This window comes from Empidonax traillii, unplaced genomic scaffold (assembly GCF_003031625.1).
Source record: "Empidonax traillii isolate 1590-97213 ecotype Southwest subspecies unplaced genomic scaffold, ASM303162v1 scaffold220:size741200, whole genome shotgun sequence".
Lineage (NCBI taxonomy): Eukaryota > Metazoa > Chordata > Aves > Passeriformes > Tyrannidae > Empidonax > Empidonax traillii.
Genome location: NW_020955413.1, coordinates 464,334 through 485,534, shown reverse-complemented (window position 1 = coordinate 485,534; position 21,201 = coordinate 464,334). Strand labels below are relative to the sequence as shown.

Genomic DNA, 21,201 nt, shown 5'->3' with positions numbered 1-21,201 from the left:
TATGCAAGGGATATTCTTTATTTGATTATGTCATTGTTTGAGGCGCCAGTCAGACCTTTCTCATGGATATGGTTTTCTGCGTTTGCAAGATACCATAAACTGAACCAGATACATACAGGCTTTGCTATAGCCTAGATATTCAATAGGAAGACATCCCATAGGCAAGAAAGGTTTTGATGGTGAAGTCCTTCTTGAACCTCTAGGAAACATCCATCATTCACTGATATTCTTTTTCTTATATTCATGCAGTTAATGGGGTTTGGGAGGAATGCTTAGCAATACCTTGCACTTGTAGGTTGTTATGATCAGGTGAAGAGGTGAAAACAGTACTCATATTGAAGCTCAGGGTAACATTAAAGTCTTTTATCTTGCAAGAATACTGTTATGTTTTCTTTAAAAGCTTTAGAAAATAATTAATACTTTCAGAAGTCTATGGAAGAAAAGGTTATGTAATTGTACTGTATCCTGAGATCTGAACCAACTAAGTAGAACTTAACTGATCCTAATTATCCACTTCAGAGTTCTCCTATAATAAGCATGATTTCGGTAAAGGGGACATTGTTTTGTGACATGTTTTAAGTGATGTCTGATGCTGTAGGAAAGTAACGGGCTGTTTCTCTCCTCCTCTTTTGAGCAGTTTTGGTATGAATCATGATGGAATTGGAAATTCCTGTGGGACCAAAGGTCATGAGGCAGCAAAGCTAATGGCAGCTCATATTACGGCAAACACCAATCCTTTCTCTTGGTCAGCCTGCAGTCGGGATTACATCACCAGTTTTTTAGAGTAAGTAACCTGCCAAGAAAAATGAGTTTTCAAAAAATTTACACCTTTTGGGATCAATTGTAGAGATAAAGTGATGTGTTATGATGGTATACATTTTTAGAAGGAACAGACAGAATTACAGAAAATCTTTTTCTGGTAGATTACATGTCTATGAAATGGCAAAAGCTTCTTTTGTTCCATTCCTCACCTGAACAGTTCTCATTTTTAATCTTCTCAAAACATTTCGAAGTGCTGATCCTACCTCATTACTTTATTAATCTGAGAAATAGAGATGGGCAAAATTTGTCTATGAATGTTGAGAAGTATATTTTTTGCATATATACATGAAATGTGAGGGATTCTACTGAAGGGAAGAAGGTTATCACCCTGTTCCTTGTACATTTCACTCTTGGTATGTTTTTTGTGCAGTATTTTGGGTTTTTCTTTATCAGTGTTTTTTGATACCATTAGTGAGATTATAGGAGAGGATGGCATAGGTCTTTATATTAATACTTCAAAATCGTGCTAACCTCTATCACCACTTCTGTGGTGATTTTTATCCAGAAGTAGATTGCTACCTGAAATTCACTGTGAAAAAATTCAAACAGACAAAATTTGTTACTCACAAAAATATGCTTATATCAATGTATACATTTTTATAGATGACGCATAATGAAGCCTTTGTTTGTTTTAAGTCATGGAAGACAAATACATAACTATGAGTTCACTGAGAACAGTTTAATAACAGATTTTTTAAAATACTGTAAGGTTGACCTTATTGGAGGTAAATGACAGTTTATTGGTAGGTTCAGTGTCAGCAGTGCAGTCGCTCCTTTAAGAAATAAAGGTTATTCAGTAATTCAGGCACTTACTGTATTTTTGGAGATGAATTGGAACCAGTCAAGTTTCCAACCATGAGACTACTAAGAATAAAATGAGCTTCTCCTCCTCTTTCAGGGATCTAACCTCAGAATAAGGTACTGTATTCTGAATCTTACCTGGAGGGAACCATCCAGACCAATACCTTTGGATTGGTTCAGATGTGGAGGATCACTAAATTGGGCTGAAGAGGTGCTTCAGTTCCCCATAGAGTTAGTGAGCAGAGACAGAAATTTAATGTTGGTGCTAATCAGGGGAAGAAAACTTCTCATCAGTTATTATAATAAGTTAAGGCATTTTGTATCATGCCACTGAACAGTGCACCCACAATTTTATCAACTCATTCATTTAAGACGAGTGTCTAAAATAAAGCACACTAAAACCTCCTTATATAGATACGTGTGTGATACGGGCTTCTCACAGTGTAATTTGGTTTTCTAAGATAGATATATATATATATGTATTTATTTAACACCACTATTATTTAAAAAATATGCATCATAGTTTTATCATTACAAATTACTTAGGTTAATTCAATACAGTTTCCACTGGTAGCCTTTTTAGTATGTCATTGCAGCCTCAGTTAAACTATGACAAAGAATATGTTTTCATATCTCTTTTGAGATTATTTCATCGCTTCATAGTTCTGATTGTAAGCTTGCAGTTCAGGTATTTTCTTGTAGCCTTTGGGAGTTTGTTTCTTCATGTCTCATTTACTTCTTTTTGTTGCTCTCCTCTGAAAAACTCCATTTTGATCTTGTAATTGTCCTGACAGAAAGCTGTCTATTGATGAAGTTAAAATTCAACAGGTAGCTAAGGAGTCATTTTGTATTTATGGGTTTAGAGAAGAAATGTGGTCAAATTCTGTGGACTGTGTTAAATTGTAAATATAATAGAGCTCATCATTTGTTTATAAGGTCCCTTCACAGTTTCAAATTTCAGACTGATGAATGCAGTGATCTTTCAAATTTTTACTGCTAGTTGAAAACATGTTTATCTTGTGCCTTGTTTTGTTTCAATTATGTTTTATTTATTTATTTTATTAATATTTATTTAGTTCGTTATTTTATTATTTACTCTTAGGTTCTCCATTCTTTTTTTCCATTCCCTACGTTTGATTTCTGGTTAAGTTTAATTTTTAGATCCATAGGATGCCAGTGAAATTGCAGTTATATTAGCGTAAAGCCAAAAGAGTACTCTGTTGAATCTCTTCCCATAGTTCTAATCTCTTCAGGTTTTTTGAGATACTTTTCTGTCATGGCTAGTGTTTGGAATTCTTCTTGAATTACTACCCTCTGTAGTAATTGCTACTGAAGATACTAAGTGATATTTGAGCTAGAGCAAAACAAAAATCTAAACATAGCAGATTCAATAATAAATTATATTTTGTGCTATTTTAGGGGGTTTTCTGTAGATTTTTTTTTCCAAAGCCATCTTGGATAAACGTTATTTTACACATTGTAATTATTATAGATTTTCCAATTCTATAGGATACTGTGTTAATTTACTAAGAGTCAAAGATAACTTTTCTTTCCTCTACTTCTTTCATAATCTATTTTTAAATATGTCAGATTTCTCATTTATGCTTCTTACTGTCTGTGGTTCTAATATCCTATAAATGAATTGATACTTTTTTCCCCTTAATTATTTGATTTGTTGTTTCGTAAGGTAGAATCGTGAAAATGTTAGGGTTTTTCTCCAGTTTCTGCTTTTCTCACCAGCATTTGTACCATCTCAATGACAGCAGGAAGCTGGTAGAGTTACACAAGTACCTGCAGGTACAACTGTCACAAGTCAAGATCAGTTCTTTTTACCCACTCACACCTTTCCTTAAAGCCGAACAGCTCTAGGAGCAGATACATTTCAATTGCATGTAGTGATCAGTTAGCAAGAAGCAAAGAAAAATGGTAAGTTTCCTGTGGCAAAATTTTCTTGACTGCATTATAAGAGCAGAATTGTCTGCATCCCGACAGGAAAAAAGATTCTTTATTTTTTCCTAGTACTTCTTCATAACTTAGGAACAAGTGAGGAAAATGCTGATTTAGGGCTATAGAGCCCAAACCAATAGATGTTGTCATCTGTGTTTCCAGAGGGATTAGACCCTGCACTCTTTCTTTTAATTTTCCCTCTAGAAGAGCATCTTAATTCACAAAACAGCTGGTACAGGATCAGTAGACTAGAACAAGTAAGGCAAGTGGCATTTTTTAATCTTCTGAATTAATATGGCTGGTTTAGGGTTCATTTAGCTATGTATAAAAAGAAGGGTTGAACATGATGGTATACCCCAGAAGAAATCTGGGGCTGTGAGTCTGTATGACATACCACAATACCTGATTTGTCGCTTTGGATCTGAGTTCAAGTTTGGGCCAGGCCATAATGGCAACAGGTCAATGCAACTGGAATGAATTTTGGTAGAAGCTCATTGTGTGCTCACAGTATAATATGATAAGGTAGGTTAATGTGGATTTACTAGTTTACCAGCTCGAGTCACCACTTGTTACAGCAGTTTTGCACTGAGGAGTAACTGTTAAGTATCACTTGGAATATCAGTTCAGTGAGGCACTAGCTGGGAAATCAAATTATTTTGCAGGATTGTTGGATGGACGATGAATATGGCTCAAAGGATGACAGTAAGACAAAACAAAGCTGTGTATTGCTAATAGATCCACCGAAACTCTCAGCAAGGATGGTCAGCCAACACAGATGCTGAAGTGGCCAAAGAAAATATTTTTTTCTGGGGAAAACATTCCTTGAAGCACATAATAGCTGTTGTCTTTCAAGCTTATAATAGCTGTTGTCTGTCAAGCTTGTAATAGCCGTTGCCTATCAGGCTTTTAGGTAGAATGAAAGATTGACTTAATTCAGTTTATCAACTGAATTGTTCATAAATACTTTGCAATGGCTTTAAATTTCACTAACACTGTGTGGAAGTAATTCAAGAAATCCTGACTGACTGAGAATTGAATGCTTGGAGAGTGGTGTCAGAGAACAGACATTCCTGTGAGAGGAGTAGAAACCCTTGGTATCTCTTCACAGGAGAAATGAACCAACCCTAAAATTATTTTTTGTGACTGAATACCAATTAGTACAAATTTCATTCTGTGCAGTATATATGTATAATATATAAAATATGTGTAACACCTGCAAGTTTCATTATATCCAGCATATATTTATACAGTATACCTATAGAGCCATGCAGATACCTACATGTAGATAAGAGAACTTTCTACTTACTATTCTTTGTTCAGTTACTTCTATGTTTTGTTATCACAAAAGCTATGTGATTTCTCAGGTCATAGTTCATTTATCTTGTCAGTATCAGATAGGAGAAGGTATTAGAAGAAGCCAAATGGCCAGCTCTGTCTTTCAAAGGCAGGATTGTCTTTTGAAGATGGAAGGGAACCAAGAGTCTTTAAACTATTTGAGTAAGACCTATCACAGGATTCTTGGAGATCTCTACAATTGCCATAGAGCGGGATTTAGATATTAGACTACACCTTTCTAACTCTGGAAGGGAGCCAAAACTACCTTGGTCCAAGCAAGCCCATGCAGACAATATAAAAAAAGATATTCCGTGTTCTGGTCCAGACATCATCTAATCAAGAGTCTTAAACGTACAAGTGGATATGCAAGATGCATAGAGGATACGTCTATATATGCCTCATATGCTGTCTATGGTGCGTTGACCAGTTCCCTGGTACTCCAGAAATGTAAAGTAACGTCTAAAAAAAATGTATAAGCCAAGACTAGTTTTGAAAGATCACATCAATCACACAAAAATTTTATATTTCTCTCTACAAATCTACAGTATTATATAGATACACTTTGGATTATAATTTACTTCTTTTTTCTTTAGAATTTACAAGGATCTTTTTTTCCTAACAGGTAATTGAATAAAAAACGTGTTCCTCATTTGCTGTAGATTTCTGAAACTTTAAGAATCTTGTGTTTTACTTAAAACGCTACCTAGTTACGAGAAGACCCAAGAGTTTCTGTAACCCTGGGGTGACAATGTGGTTTTGAGTGTTAACTTCGCAAGTATAGCTCTGTATCTACCTGTTGGTAGAAGTCCCTATCAAAGTCATCAGAATCAGCAGCAGATTTTCATTAACTATTCTATTTGTAGAGTCCGTGATGAAATAAATGATTGGTCCAGTATTTTATAGCTTAGTATCTCCCAAATTATTAAGACCAGATTTGGGTAGGAACATGGTTTTTATAGATGAACCAATAGATTTGTCTTAATATGGCTGCTGGTTAATTATTCCAATGAATAAAATAATGCTTTGGACACAGGAAAGTTTGGAGAAAAGTATGCATTAAAGAATAGCAAATTACTACCACCAAGCAAAAGAAAAATTGAGTGTGATGAAAAGATTGTGCAACATTAGAGAGTCTTTGCTATGAAATAGCAATAATAAGATGTAGAGTCAGCTTTGCATAAAAGATTGGAAAGAAGTAGGTTTTTATCAGGACAGTGATTGTTGCATCTGAATTTCCCTAACATGCAAGCATGTTTTCATTTAGTAATTATATTCAGGTTCATTTTAATTTTAAACATACCACTCCAAATCACACTTCTATTATTTATGTTCTGATTCTGCAGATATTTATGTGATTATCTGTAGTCTCGAGCAATCTGCATTTTTCTCATTAATGTTAAGTAAGGTAGCTTTTGTAACCCGTGCAAAAATACATCCTGGTGCTCTCTAAAGATCAGTTTTTACTCATAAGTATGCAGCAAGGATTCTGTTAGGAGCCAAATGTATAAGTATGTAAATAATTAATGGTTTTATCAATATGTATAAAAATGCTCTGTGTTTATTGTTGATAATTTTTACTGTTGTTTCTTCATTTTTTAATGGATATTTGGTATCAGAATTAGATAAAACATTATGTATACTATTAGTAGATTTATGTATTTGATTGTTTATCTATAACAGATATTCACAAATATTTATAATAATTTAATTTATCATCATTGAATGTAGCTTGCTTTATAGTTCACATCATTATTACGATTTAAGCTATTCTGTAACATTCAAAATCTGTTTTCAGAGCCAGTGTTCTGGTATATTTTGTTCAACCATTGAAGGAGTTGTGTTGTACTGGGTAAATTGCTGAGATATTTGGGAATAGATGTTGTAATAGGAACATAATCCCTGAGATATCTACATCCGTGGTTTTTGCTTTTTCTCTTTTTTGACCTTGGATACAAGGTCAGTGTATATTTGTACAGGATAATTGTGCAGAGTTTTTGCACTGTTCAGTCTGTAAAGATTTAGAAACATTTAATCCCTGGTTGCTGTTAATTTAGTTGAGCACTTAGCAATGACAGCATGTCTGAGATCTTAAGCTTCCATAGAATGTTCTAGTATCCTTGATACCCTTCCAAACAGAAGAATAATTTGCTACTCTGTGATATTAAAATACAAAAATATGTTTAAATGATATTGTAGAGTGTTTTAAAATGACCTCTGGAGGCACTACACTGGAATACTGGGATAAAATAACATCGAGCTTAGCTATTTTATAATTGAAATAAGTTCCACTGTTGTCCCATAAAACATCATGGAATCAACCACAAATTAGGAGAATGGTAAAGTCTTTGAGTACTAGTTGAACTTAGTAGAGTAATAGAATATAAGAATCAGTTTGAGATCATCTTACTTGTATTGCAGATTCTAAAGATTTGTCTACCCTGTGTTCAGAAATGTAAATGCTCTGCAGGGATATCCTGTAGATGTTTTGACTTGGTAAATGCTTCCTTTATAAGATAAAATCACAAAGCACAAAAGTAACTGTGAGTAGAAATTTTCTAAAATTGGTAATCTGAAGGTATTTGGGTATTCTTTTCCTGTCTCTTTTTACATGTACACAGACGGCTTTTTTAACTTCTGTAGGCCTGACTGATAATAACTATTAGATCTCTGTTTAAAACCATTATTCTCTTTGGACCCTTTCGGTTCATTCTGCTAGAGTTGGCAGAAATTTTTTTCTCAGCTATCTGGATTTTGCTCTGGTGGAGCAAAGAGAAAGAAACAAGAAGGATATAGACTCAAGAGTATTGCAGCATTCTGAAGTCTTGTAAAAGTTTTCTGAATAGGTTATATGGTCCTTAGTCTATATTCATCCTTTGCACAGGTTTGGTCAAACCTTTCTTGACTAATGGAAACTCTCTGGTTTTATTGACGCATTTATAACGCATGCCATTTCTTTTCCAGGATACTTCAGTTCACACAATACAGTATCAGGGATCAATTTTGTTCAGCTTGAGATAAATAATAGAACTGAAACAGAAAGAAAGAGAACAATTTTTCAGTCTAGAGTCTATGATATAATGCAGCTAAAAAGTGAATGACTTCTCAGTATTCATTTTCTCACTTTTTATTTTTACAACAATATTTAATTATGGTGAGAATCCTGTTTATTAGAGCAGAAGAGTTGTATTTTTGTATTTAGTACAAGGATTTTTGACTTGCATTTCTGCAATTATATGTCTTGTGGAGTGGGTATAGGCTTTGATTTACAAGTTTGGTGAATTTAAATGTTTACAGCTGATCACAATTTGCAGTGATCTTGTAAACTCTGCACTATTGGAAATCTGTGGAAATGTTCCCATAATTCGGCAATACTAGCTCAAACTGATGCCAAATGCTAAACTTCTCACTGCTTGTTAAAGCAAAGTTTCTATCTGCAGTTTATTCCATACATTACAGAAAAGTGAGATTGTACTTGAATTTTTTTCATTCTGGAATTATTAACATATACTCCTCATGCACACAAAATAAAATACTGAAATATTTCAAAAGAATGAAGGAATTTTTCCCAACTTCTGCTATCAGCATATATGTATATGCTTGCAATAATCACCTGGAATAAAGGGGAAAATATATTCTTTTTTTAATACCAGAACCACACAGGTTCAGGAAGGTTTTGAAGGTAGATTTTAGCTGACAGGATAAGTGGTGTGGTTATCTGTGCAGGTGAATCACACTGAATTCCTTGAAACTAGTCACCAAATACCATATTTTTTCAGTATTTACTTGGTTCTTGCAGTAGTTACTTCTTGCTGCCTTCTGAAATGGTTGGCAGTTGTTTGTTTCTTTGTTTTTCCAAATGATCTTTTATAGTATTTCAAAGACTTGAATAAAGTAGGGTTAAAATGAGAATATAAAATATGCAGTTATGAGAGGCTTTTTTTGCTCTGTTTTTATCTGCAGATGAAGAGGATAGAAAATTGGAAATCTCAAAAAACCCCAGTGTAGAACATTCACTTCTGAAATTATGTTCCTTTGGCAAGGTGCATGGAAAAGATTTGGGAAAAAACAGAACATAAGTACTGGCAAAATTGGTAGGAATGTTGAAAAAAAAATTTAAATGTTGGCATAAGAATTCTTTGAAAATCCTCACTTATTCACATGTGAAATGAAAGTAAAAAAGCATCTGTCCTCTTTTATGCACACTGACCAAATAAATCGGAATAATTATATTTAGTAAAGTACAAAGTTTTCTAAACAGAACTACGCCTGCATTTGACTTTCTCTATTACTTATGCCACTGCAGTAAAATATTGAGGTTAAATATGAGCATATTTTGGAAAAAAAAAATCAGCCGCTGAGCAAAATATAAAAGAAGAAAATACTGAAGTTTTCAAAGATTATTGTCTTAGTTCCAGCATGAATTTTTAAAGACTAAATACTAATACAATAGAAAAGATTTTGGATTCGTACAAATTTTTTCACTCACCCTAGTTTAGTAAAATTTAAAGATCTTGCAGAATTTTTACCACTGTAACCATTTTCTTCACTCAAATGGAAGAAAAACTTGCATATTGAGGTCCTAATCCTATAAACATTTTATCACGTTGAAACTAAATGTATTTTAGTTTTGCGTAAACCAATTGTGCTGCTCATATCTATAAAATTGTGCTTAGCTGTTTGAAGGGTCAGAAGGATCATTATTAATTGTAAACTGAGTTTCTTGAGTTTGCCTAATGTGTTTATTTTTCATTCTATGACCAAATGTAGCTGTTCTTCAGTGAAAACAAATATTAATCCTAAACCAAAAATGAAAATCAGTCTTGTGTGGCTCAGAAATTATCACACTTTAAAAAAGTATAATATATGAAATTATTTCACAATCTAAAATAAGCATTTTTGTTAATAATAATGATGAAAAATTAATTTCTTAATTACTTCTAAATATTTTCTCTTGTTACTATGGGTGTACCATCTTACTGTTTGTTTATTGTAATCCTACTTGTTTCACACCCAGTGCTGTTAAAAGTAAGAACTAGATACATAATATCATTACTGTGATTTAAAGTCAGTAGAATTCCTAATTGATTTGGTCCTTTATGTTGAACAGTTCGGGCCGTGGTACTTGCCTTGATAATGAGCCTCCCAAGCGTGACTTTCTTTATCCAGCTGTGGCCCCAGGTCAGGTGTATGATGCTGATGAACAGTGTCGCTTCCAGTATGGAGCAACATCCCGCCAATGTAAATATGGGGTAAGAAGTCTTAATCCTTATGCTGAGTGTTCTTCTTAGTCATTTGTATATATTCCTTTATAACATAATCTTTAGTTAGTTGTAGTAGGAGGTTACAGATTTCCAGTGACATGTCTTGTGCCATTGTTCATGAGCAAAGGGTTCATTTTAATCCTTATGCTGCATCTTTTGCTTGAGTCATTTGTGTGTACTGTACACTAAAATGTGTGGGTAATAATGAGCTGGGAAAGCCATTCTTTAATTATAGGGAAAAAAAGAGCCCAGAACACACAATCCTGCTCCTTGTAAAGTGTAATAGAGAATTTTCCCTGATTTCAGTTAATTGAGATTAGGTTCCTATTGTATTAAGCTTGAAACATGAAATCTGTTGTGTTGGCTTTAACCTTTCAATATAAAACTCTATTTTGAAATTACTTTTATACTCGTATTAATTTGTCAGATCTGATGTTATTTTCTATTTGGTCATTGTTTTTTAGGTTTTTTTCCCTGACACTGAGTTTATTGTTTCTCACATTATTCATGTGTCTTTTTGGAAAGATGAATTATGGTATGGAAACAAAGGAACATGAAGCTAGATAGCTGAATATAACACTGAATAGCAAAGTGCTAGCAAAGATTTGTCTTCAAGTACCACTGAGCAATAGTTAAGGCAAATAAATTTACAGTAGAAATAAAAAAACCTGCACATGTAGGTCATATGTTATAAACACTTATTCAAAACCTTGCAGCACAAAGAATGTAGTTAAAGGATGCATTCTGCTGTGCTTTTTACCAGATAATCATCTGAGACCGCACTAAGTAAACCTTGAGAATGTATCTTGTGGTTTAAAAGTAAATAGTTATAATAATTTTTAATTTTTAGATTATTAAAATAAAATAATGTTATAATACAAAGAAAGTCCATTTGGAATATCTTTGGGGTGATAAATACAGTATTATTCTTGGGATGCCTCTTTGGCAGATTGCATCATGGAAAAGCTTTAAGAGCCATGTAGCTGGCTGACTAGCTCACTGGGTCTTCTGATTCCTCATCAAGCTTCTTTTGGCCTTTATTGTTCCTCTGTAAGTTCTCACTTCCCATCACTTTTCTTTAATGGCCCTATATCCTGTCCTTTCATCTTAGTAATACCTATTTTTTTAAATTTTCTTTTTTCTTACAAATTTTCACCATGCTCACTCTTTTATTTGCATACTAAGGAAGTCTGCAGGTATTTAATCCATGATTTATAACACGGCCTTTGGGGATGCACTGTATATTAAATTAAACTGGAAACTTCATAATGTATAAAACCTGGCCTTTTCACATATATGTAGGTTTCTTTAAACACCACTGAACTGTGCAACCATTGTTATGATGATCATGCTGCACAGTACACATTCGTAAACCAGTTCCTAAACCACAAATAATTGGAAGTTATGAAGATGTAGAGGTAATCTTGGCTTTCTGCCTTCTGCTTGTCTTTTTTTTTTTTTTAAAGGCCTTTTTTTTGTAGTTCCTCTACAGTTACAGAAAAGAGGTCAACAGTTAGTTGAGGCAATGTTTAAATGAAGATAGGTCTTCATTACCAGTGCTCTGAATTGATACAGGGTATTATGTTCCATCAGTGTGCTATCAATTTGAGCATAACTTCTAAGTGTCTTGGAAAGAAACCCACTCTATTTTTTATAATAGTATTCAGACTGCATATATTAATAAATAAGTTATTGTAGAAGTCTGGTAATATCCACTCTTAAGAAATAATATGCATATAAAATAGTACCTCCATTTAAAAATATTATCCACCATGGCCATAATGCTCTGAATATGTGACCATGATGATTATTATCATACAGATTTGAAGTGATAATTTTGAAGGGGGGGAGTAAAGGGCCTTCGGAAGATTGTATTGCAGATGGAAAATATCTACTTAAGAAAGACTTATTCATATACGAAAGGGTTTTAGGACTGAGTAATTGAACTAGATCTAAATACCAGGATAACCTATGTTGAATACTCTCATCAACTCTTTTATTATCGAAAGTAAACAATCAGTGCTTTGGATATTTCTTTTCAGGGTACTACTCACATGGAGATGCCATTAATAATTCACTGATCATTTTCTAGCAGACACGTGCAAATATGGATGGAAAAACATAGTAAAAAAAAATCACTGTTCAACAGTGAACATAGCTGGTACGCTAGCTCCTTTCTAGCACTTCTTACAGCTCCTTTTTTTTTTGAAGTGTCTGGTAGAACAGGTTTTCCAACATGGAGTATAGTGACCCAGAAAGAAAATAAATTCTAAATAAAAGGGAAATTGCAGAGAAAATTGCTTGCCTTTTTTTCTTCTTTATGCCCTGTACTGATTTGTGATGGCAAGACATGACAAAAGAAACAGTTGAACTCTCAAATCAAAGGCAAAAAAATCTATAAGTCTCCTTTGGGCTGTAATGTACCTGTTGATATAATTGGTGTTTTTAATGTTACTTGGAAAACCTTCACATTCTTTTTATTTAGGAATACTGCTACAATCTTGCTAGCCTTTAGAAAAATTACCCATCTAGCTTTAATGTAATTTACATTCCTTGCCTTTTCTCCCATGTTTCCTCAGCCATCCCCTGTGGATGTTTAGTTAAACTGTTTGTTGCGTTTGATCACAGATCATGTCCTAGTTTTGCAATGACCTTTACACAGCTAAAGTTGAAGCCATTCTTGCTTAGGAACTTGAAATTAATTACATTGAGAGGTGTTTGACCAGCTAAAGCATCAGAACGCAATTACTAAAGGAACTTCCAGTTTCTGTTTTTCTGTGTGTTTGTTTACTGACAAAGAGACAATTTGGTATTAAAAGGAGCTCCTTCGTAGTTGATCTGATGCTATTTTAAGGACTAGGTCTAATTAGACTGTTAAGTCATGTATTGACAGAACTGTCCAGCAAGAGAATTGTGGCTATTGCTCAGATATTTCTGTGTTGTTCAGCACATCGTCAGACACTAATTCAAAATGATGCCTTGGCTCTTCGAGCTGAAAAAATAAAGCTGCACATTAGCATGAAGACAGAGATCTTTCTAATGTTACATATGCATTGTTCTTTATACTGTACTTTCCACCATTTCTGATACAAAGACAGTTTTACAGAATTTGGGTGTAGAAACAGATACTTTGAATAAAGAAGTGAAAGGCAACATCTCAAACTATTTAAAATACTTCATTTTTTAGAGTATATTTTCAGATTCAGGAGACCGTTGAAATTACAACTTACAGTGACCCAAATTGTAATGGTGGAAATTTCACCATATAATACCAATGCATACCTTTTTCCTAAAAGCAATGTATGCCTTCAGGCATCTGAATTCACTGCAGCGGAAGTTTTGAGGTTGTTAGAAACAGTGCTAATTCCTGTAGTTATGTAGCTACGGAATATGCTACATCTTCTAGGATGATGCAGTGTGGATTTTCTTCTGCTAATTGTCAAATGTGTCTCAGTTCTTTGCTCTGTTTGTATGTCAGTTCCTCTGATAGTTCAGAACCCTTTTCAGTTCTTTTATTTAGCTGATTGTAAGAACTTTATCATTGTTTTTTTTACCTCCTTATCCTTTGAGTATCTGCCTAGTAACAGCTGGCTGTTGGCTGTCTCTGGGTTAACTGAGGAAAGAATTCCAATGCTGACTTTCAGTTTGTCTACTGGATGAGTTTAAATCATAACTGGAATATGCCTGACTGTAACTTACTGATTTTGTGGTTCAAAATAATGCTTTGCTTTAGAACTGCTCCCTACATTCTTAGGATTGAGACTAAAACATCAAACATTTTAAAAGCAGTTAATACTTTATGCATTTTAACATTTTAAAAGCAGTTAATACTTTATGGTTGATACTGCTGCGTTGCATTTTACAATCTGTGAAGCTGCTGGCTGCTAGTAACAGGATTTCAGAGACAGTAGCTTACAATTATTTGGTCTATTCTTTTGCATTTTCTGCTATTCCACAAGTGTTGATCAGCTGACTTTCAAATCCAAGAGAGCAAACACATTACTATGCACAATGGTTCTACAATATTTCTATTAGGCCAAAACAGTCTGAATTGCAATTGACTCTTGTAATCGGGTGATAAAAATATTAATGTTCATGAATCCAACTGTCACTTTTTTCATTAAATACTGATGTGGTTTACTCCAGTTTAATCAAGAGAACTATTAAGCTAGATGCAGGGGATTTATAAGAAGGTAGAAGCATATTCTGGAAGGTGTTTTTCTTTTCCCAAGGAGAGTAAGAGAAGCCATTGGGGGATCTTTGTAACAGAGCTACCAGTTTTCTTTTGTTCCATCAGCTGTTGATACTATGACTAGGAGCATCCATTCAGTTGAATCTGTACATAATACTTAGTAACCCACCATAAAGTGCCTTTTTTTTGACCCCAACTTCATGTATCATATCATGGCTAAGTTGTTTATACTTTGATGTTAGCCAAGCATAAGTAGTTTTGATTGGATGGATTTATATTGCATTACTCACCAACTGATGTTAAAAGTACATGTAGATGAAGCAAAGAATTGAACACCCTCTTATTACACTGTCATTTTAATCAACCTTTCCTTTTTTTTTTTTATTTCATAAAGTCTGGCTGGTCAATTGAAAAACCTCTCAGCATTATAATGCGGGTCTTTGGTGTTACAAGTGATTAAAATCTTGGGCTTTTCTTACATAAGGACTCGGAAGATTGTGTTGTAGTTAAGTGAATTTTGTTCCCTCTTTTTTCTAAGATTATGATGTGAACAGCCAAGGAAAATTCCAGAAGTTTTCCTCTGTCTGAATCCTGAAGTAGTTTTACATTCTTTTTGTAATAAATTCCTGTAGTCTCCTTTCTTAGGACTATCTTGTCAATAAACCCCCTTCTTTTTCTCTTCCTCTCTGTCTTTGATTTTCTCTTTCGCTCTCACAAGAGACACAGATGTTAACGCCACTGTCTACATCCTTTGAAAGCTGATAAAAAGGTGAAAGGAGAAGCTGGTGGTAAATGCAGGAGAGCATTAGATGATAGTAGAAGCAATAATGAGATTCCTTATAGTAGAGTGTTGTTTTAGTAAAGATTGATAGGTTGTGTGGGTTTGAAAGGGAAGATGGTACTTGGAGGTGATTAACCTTGTGGGGCGCCTGTAGTTTTTGTAAGGTTCAGATAAGCACCCAATATTTAGGAAAGAATGCCGCTAACATAATATAAAGGTATGATTTAAGCTTTGGATTCTATTTCACATTCATTCAGCACGTTGTGATTCATAACATGCTGCACCACTTAATGAGCATTTGGTAGTGGAGCACTAAAATGGTAACTTTTGGGTGCTTATCTGAACAAAACTTTGAACTTTCTGAAGTTCTCCTGTAGTTAGTGTCTTCTAATTTTGGTCATGTTGTCAGCAGTATTTCAGCAATGAGGCTGAAAATACTCTGTGTTGATGCTTTTCAGGTCTGAATTGTAAGTTACAATTCAGGCTAATGATCTTTATGCTCTATTTTAGCAATTGCTCATCAAGAGGTGCAGCATATTATGGATTAAACATGCTGAAGTAACATACGAACCTAATTAAGAATTAAAAATTTTACAAACAAAAGGTGAACCTCTCAAATTATCATAGTTTAATATGCATTTTGAATGTATTTCCCATCTTATTTTTTTAAATATTATGGGCCAAACTGCTAACTTTTATTGGAGGCTTTCAAGTGTTGAGAACATTAGGAACAGCACAGCAATTTGATCTTTGCTCATATTACTGAGTTGTCATTGTGCTGTATTGTGACCAATTATGATGATTATGATCTAGGATGCTTAGATGTTACATAATTTGAAATGCCTATATGTAACTCTGCATGACGCAACAGAAAGAGGCTCCATCATTTATAACACTTAGGCAAAAAGAAGGTAATTTGATTTGCTGTGTTTTTTTCTCTAGATGGTTTCAGCTTTGTTTAATTTACTGCAAATACAAGCATCCGAATTCCAAACTGAAGTCATGGAGCCCTAAGATACACCGTTACAGGTTGTCATCTATCTTGTCTTGATCTTATGAAAGGCCTCAGCTTCAGTTTATGTTTCCTGGATTTTTAGAACTTTCCCTTGTTTGCTTTACAAATTTGTGGTTACTAAATCCACACATTTGGAGACTGACTTTGAGGTCATTAATTTTCAGTTTATGCTTCTTTCTCTTAGCCATTAAATTATTTGAACAAATATAATGTTGACAAAAGATATGTTAGCTTCATCCTGTGTCCTCCAGTGAAGAAAATATTACCCTAAAAGGGTCACCTTGTGTTGGTGGGTGGGTGAGTGTGCGTGCATGTGTGTGTGAGCATGTGAAAAAAAGCAGTGTACTTTCTATTAGTGATTTTGAGTCTGATTTTTCCAGGGCAGTTTGTCATAAGTTTTTAAGGCTAGCTTATGAAAAACGATTGATAAGAGATGTTACAGATAACGGTGATAATAAATAGATCAATAGATCTATTATAGGATTTGCAGGGTTCAGCTGGAGAACAGAAACCTCTATGAACCTTAGTCAGAACTTCTTTTTTTTAACTTTCAAAAGTCAACTGAAAGTAAAGAAGACATAGCCGTAGCAGGGCCTGGTATAATTCCATGTTCATTTAATGAAATAACAGCACAGATGGATTTTTCACTTCTTTTTGGGTATCTTGTTTGCTTTCAAATGACTGTTAATGTTATTTTTTTATTTCATGTACAGGGTGATGGAGAATATATTTCAGATTCTACTTCTTCTTTTAAATGCAGTACAGCAGGGGAAAATACCATCTTAAATTAGTTTGGCTATATTTAAAAGAAATTATAAACCCCTCTTAATTTCATGGGTTTAATATAAATTATTTGTACAAAGTGATACATTGTGTTATTTTTGTAAATCTTTGATGTTTTGCATAGTTTTCCATGAAGAAGTATTCTTTTGATTTTGGGATATTGTATATCTGTCTCAAACAGAACTTCTTCCTGTTTTAAGCAGATTTAAGCAGAAGTTTTTGCTCAAATAGTAATAGTGTGTTAAAGCCCATTTTGTCTTCAGGGATTTATTGAGGCAAACTGGTGCTGAAATTAAGGTCCAAAAAAGGACTATCAGACCATGTAAGTAACAATGGCTAATTTTCATACGCTGCTTTTCCAGGCAATTTAGCAATAAATACTTTTTTCTTTTTGTGAAGCAGGAAGGTGAGTCGACATGCCTGGAATCATCCTGCAAACAGATGAATGAATAAATTAGTTTTGGTGTGCTGTATCCATTAATTTACTCTGTACAAATGATTATTTGTTGGAATTAAAATGTCTGGGTGGTATTAGTTCAGTAAATTTAGAGGAGTCTAAATCCCCAGAGAGGCCTGAATATACAGAAAGAATCCTTTTTTGAAAGGAAATTGTTAAATACTCTCATTGTGGATATGTTCAGCTGGCAATAAAAGACTTATTTTAAATTTTACTTCCACTTATATGATAATATATACATGGTATACGTATGTAGGCATATCAGAAGTGGAATTTTGCACATAAACTCTGGAGCAAAAAACAGAATTATGGATTTAAATAATCTTGAAACAAAGATGTTTTAAGACTCCAAACTGTTACCGAGATCGGATTTTGCTTTTGTCTATATTGGAGTAGTTGAAATATTTGTTTCTTATTTCTGAATTTTTGGTTTTTCAGAACTTTGAACCAAACTTCACAAAGTCAGAACAGCTGTTAATTTAGACATTTGAACTTGATCAGAGCTGAAATAAATAGAAGGTCATGAGTAGAATTTTCACAGTCTGACACTTCTGATTAGTGTGATAATGTAAACCACACATGAAGCATGAACAAGTAAATTAAACATTATTTACTCAACAAAATGAGGAAGTACATTACAGATTAAAGTAAACAAGACATGATTATGACAGGAACACCTCATACTGTGGAAGGAACCTATCTTAGGTTTTCACTTTGAAATCCATACTGTATTGAAGTTTGAATTCATGGTAGATTTAGATGTGAAATTGATTTAGTGTTGAATTTTAACACCTTAATGGCTGTGAAATTTGTAACCTAGTTATATTTCAAGAGTCTTTGTGGTGTATCTTCTGTTATTTCTTGGCTCTTTTTTTTATTTTAAATAATGGGTTTATCTGTGTGTACCTTAATCCAAAAAATTTATTAGCTGAGTGACCATAACATACTGATTTTTTCAGAGATTTAAGTTAAGAAATGTGTGCATTTCTTCAGTGTAAAAAACTAATTCGAAAAGTTCTACATTGAGTGCAGGTATGCTTTTACAAGTGGCAGTATTTCTCCTAAAAAGAGGCTTAAGAATTTGGTTGTTTTTGTAGAGCCACACGCTAAACTGAATGAACTAACTTAAGCATAATTGTCAAAAATTGGATGGAAATTTAGAAATCATCAGTACTCATTCCTTATAATTTTAGACTATTCCTTTATGTTATTTTTAAAATAAATTTTAAGAAAGATACTTTGCTTCTGCCAATCATGAAACTAAATACACTGTGTAAATAAATTCTGCAAGAATGTCACCAGCTGATTTTAAACTTGGGAAAGAATGTTGCATTTTTAAGAAAAGATTCTGCTGTTGAACTGTTGGTGCAGCTGCTAGTGAGTAATGTATAAATAATTTCATTTGTATATGCAGTACAATGCAAGAAACAATCTTGGGGTAAAATGTAACAGTTGTTCCTGTTGTGTATAAAAAAGATAGTCTAGGTACCAGATACGCATTCATTACCTCAGAGAAACAATGAACTTGGAGGGGAGTGGATAATAACTTTAATTTATTCACACTGTCTTTTCCTTTTTCTCTTTGTTCCAAGGTTCAGCTAAAGAATCTATGCAAGGATTCTTTGTAGGATATGATTTCAAGCAGCTGTTCAGTAAAATGAAACTCTAATGACTATCATAAGGTCATTTTAATTATATGATTTTATTCCAAATTTTAAAAAATACTAGAAAATATATATAAGCAAGTTGTGAACTCTTGCTCAGATCCCAAAGTAATACAGCAAAGATTATCATGTCAGTATTTTGCCACACAAGCAAATCACTCCTGATTCTATTGTGCATACACAGCCGAATCCAAGGGCAACTGAAGCAACTGTGAAGATTTCCAGTGTTCAGCCAACTTTGGATCATGCCCACATTATGAATTTCAACTCCCAGCTAGTTTTAACAATAAATCTGTAATGTCAACAGAACTGGCTTAATTTAAATTAATAAATAGGCAAAACCAAAAAAAAAAAAAAAAACTATGGTAGGAAAAAAAGACAATTTGTAAACTTCCGTTTGTTTAACACTGACAATATAGGGAAATAGGATAGGCAAAAAAATTTATGAAAAAGCAGCTGCAAATTTAAAAAACCTAAAGGAAGTATTTTAGTACATAGCTCAGTAAGTTCTAACTACACATGCACTGCTTTAGCAAGTATTGTGGAAGTGGTGTGCAGGTAGTCTTAGCTCAAAAACTTTGGTTTTACCTAAAGGAATCAAAAATAATTGTTGCTGATTCATTTTTCAAAATTAATAATAACCATTTTAGAAGGCAGTTTTGTCAGACAGTGACAGTAATGGAGACACTGCAGCACATCTGAAGACTACTTTTATAGCAACACTAAAGTATACTAAATGCATTGTTAGGACTAATCAAGAAAAAAGCAATTTTAAAACATTGCTTGCATGGCAGATATAAATAACACATTGTTGTCTACAATTTGATACTTCCAGATACTTTTTTTTTTTTCCTTTGGCAGAATATTCTTAGGCAAAACATAGTAGCTTCAAAATTGCAGAATATTTCGTTGCCATTTATAGGTTTCTTTCTGCAGCCCACTTCTTAATAGTCTCCATTAAAGAAAAATTTATGTATACATGTGTGTATAAGGACTGACAGAAATATTAGAGTTTTATTCTGACCAACTTGCTTCTGCCTTCTTTCCTAGGAAGTGTGTAGAGAGCTCTGGTGCCTCAGCAAAAGTAACCGCTGTGTTACCAACAGCATTCCAGCAGCTGAAGGTACTCTTTGCCAGACAGGGAGCATTGAAAAGGGGGTGAGTACAATTGATTTTTACAAATGAGTTTATTGCTCAAAGACTACAAGAAAAAAGAACTAGAAAATTTGAGTATTTCACAGCAACTGTAACAGTTGAAAAAAAGTTACTATTTCAGAATACACGTGCATCCTCATGGAAGTGTCCTACAGAGTTATTTCACAATTATTTTATATGAGTATTTTAATAAAACATTTGTCCTTGCTATAAAACTCTAGTCTTGAACTGTAAAAAAGAAAAACCCTGTAACCGCACCCCAAAAAACCAACAACAACAAACCAACCAACCAAAAAAAAACACCTCCCCCCACCATCTGGTTTTTTTTTTTGTTTGTTTGTTTGTTTGTTTGTTTTTTGTAGAAATTCTTTTAGTTTAATCTTTATTAGATTTTGCACCACTCTTTCATAAAGGACTGTTACAACTTTAGGTCTGCCATGGATTTTAAAAATGTGTAACGTAAACCTAGAGTCTGAATTCTGTCATTTTGTTAGAAGGTAAAAAAAATCTTTATTCCTTCAGATATAAGCTGAATCATGCAAGTGTATAGAAAAAATACTGACTCAATAAAGAGGTCTTCTAAAAGCCTGTATTTCCCAGTGACCTTTCTTTTTTGACTTTGAACTATTCTTTTAGTCTTCAGTTATGCTTGCATAATTGTTTAGCTTTATAGGATTTTGATGGGCAATCAGATAAACTCTTCTACCTAACAGAAAAATATGGAAAGTCAACATTGCAGTAGATGAGTCGAGCACTATGATGCCTGTCTGAAGATGAGAATTTTTAGTTTAAAATGATATCTGTGTATCAGTTGTTCCAGACAAGAATATTAGAAGACTTTCTAAGTTGCAGGGCAAAATCTTTGAACATCTTAAAGAGGAGAGAAAAATATTTTAATTAGTTTACAAGCCATGTACTTGGGAAAAAAAAGAATTCTATATGCCTTTTTCAAGATAATGTATTTTAATCAGGTTTGTATAAAGTGAAT

The 21,201-nt window shown here is 33.6% G+C and overlaps 1 protein-coding gene across 4 annotated transcripts in view; it reads left to right on the top strand.

The window, feature by feature from the left end:
* The window catches only part of ADAMTS6 (ADAM metallopeptidase with thrombospondin type 1 motif 6), a 140,665-nt gene that overhangs the window by 70,837 nt on the left and 48,627 nt on the right, over positions 1-21,201 (top strand). For all 4 annotated transcript variants that reach the window (XM_027887722.1, XM_027887720.1, XM_027887721.1 and 1 more), the window contains 3 exons: positions 638-784; positions 10,013-10,154; positions 20,109-20,216. In XM_027887722.1, the coding sequence (XP_027743523.1) occupies positions 638-784; positions 10,013-10,154; positions 20,109-20,216 (397 nt within the window). The remainder of the gene's footprint in view (positions 1-637; positions 785-10,012; positions 10,155-20,108; positions 20,217-21,201) is intronic.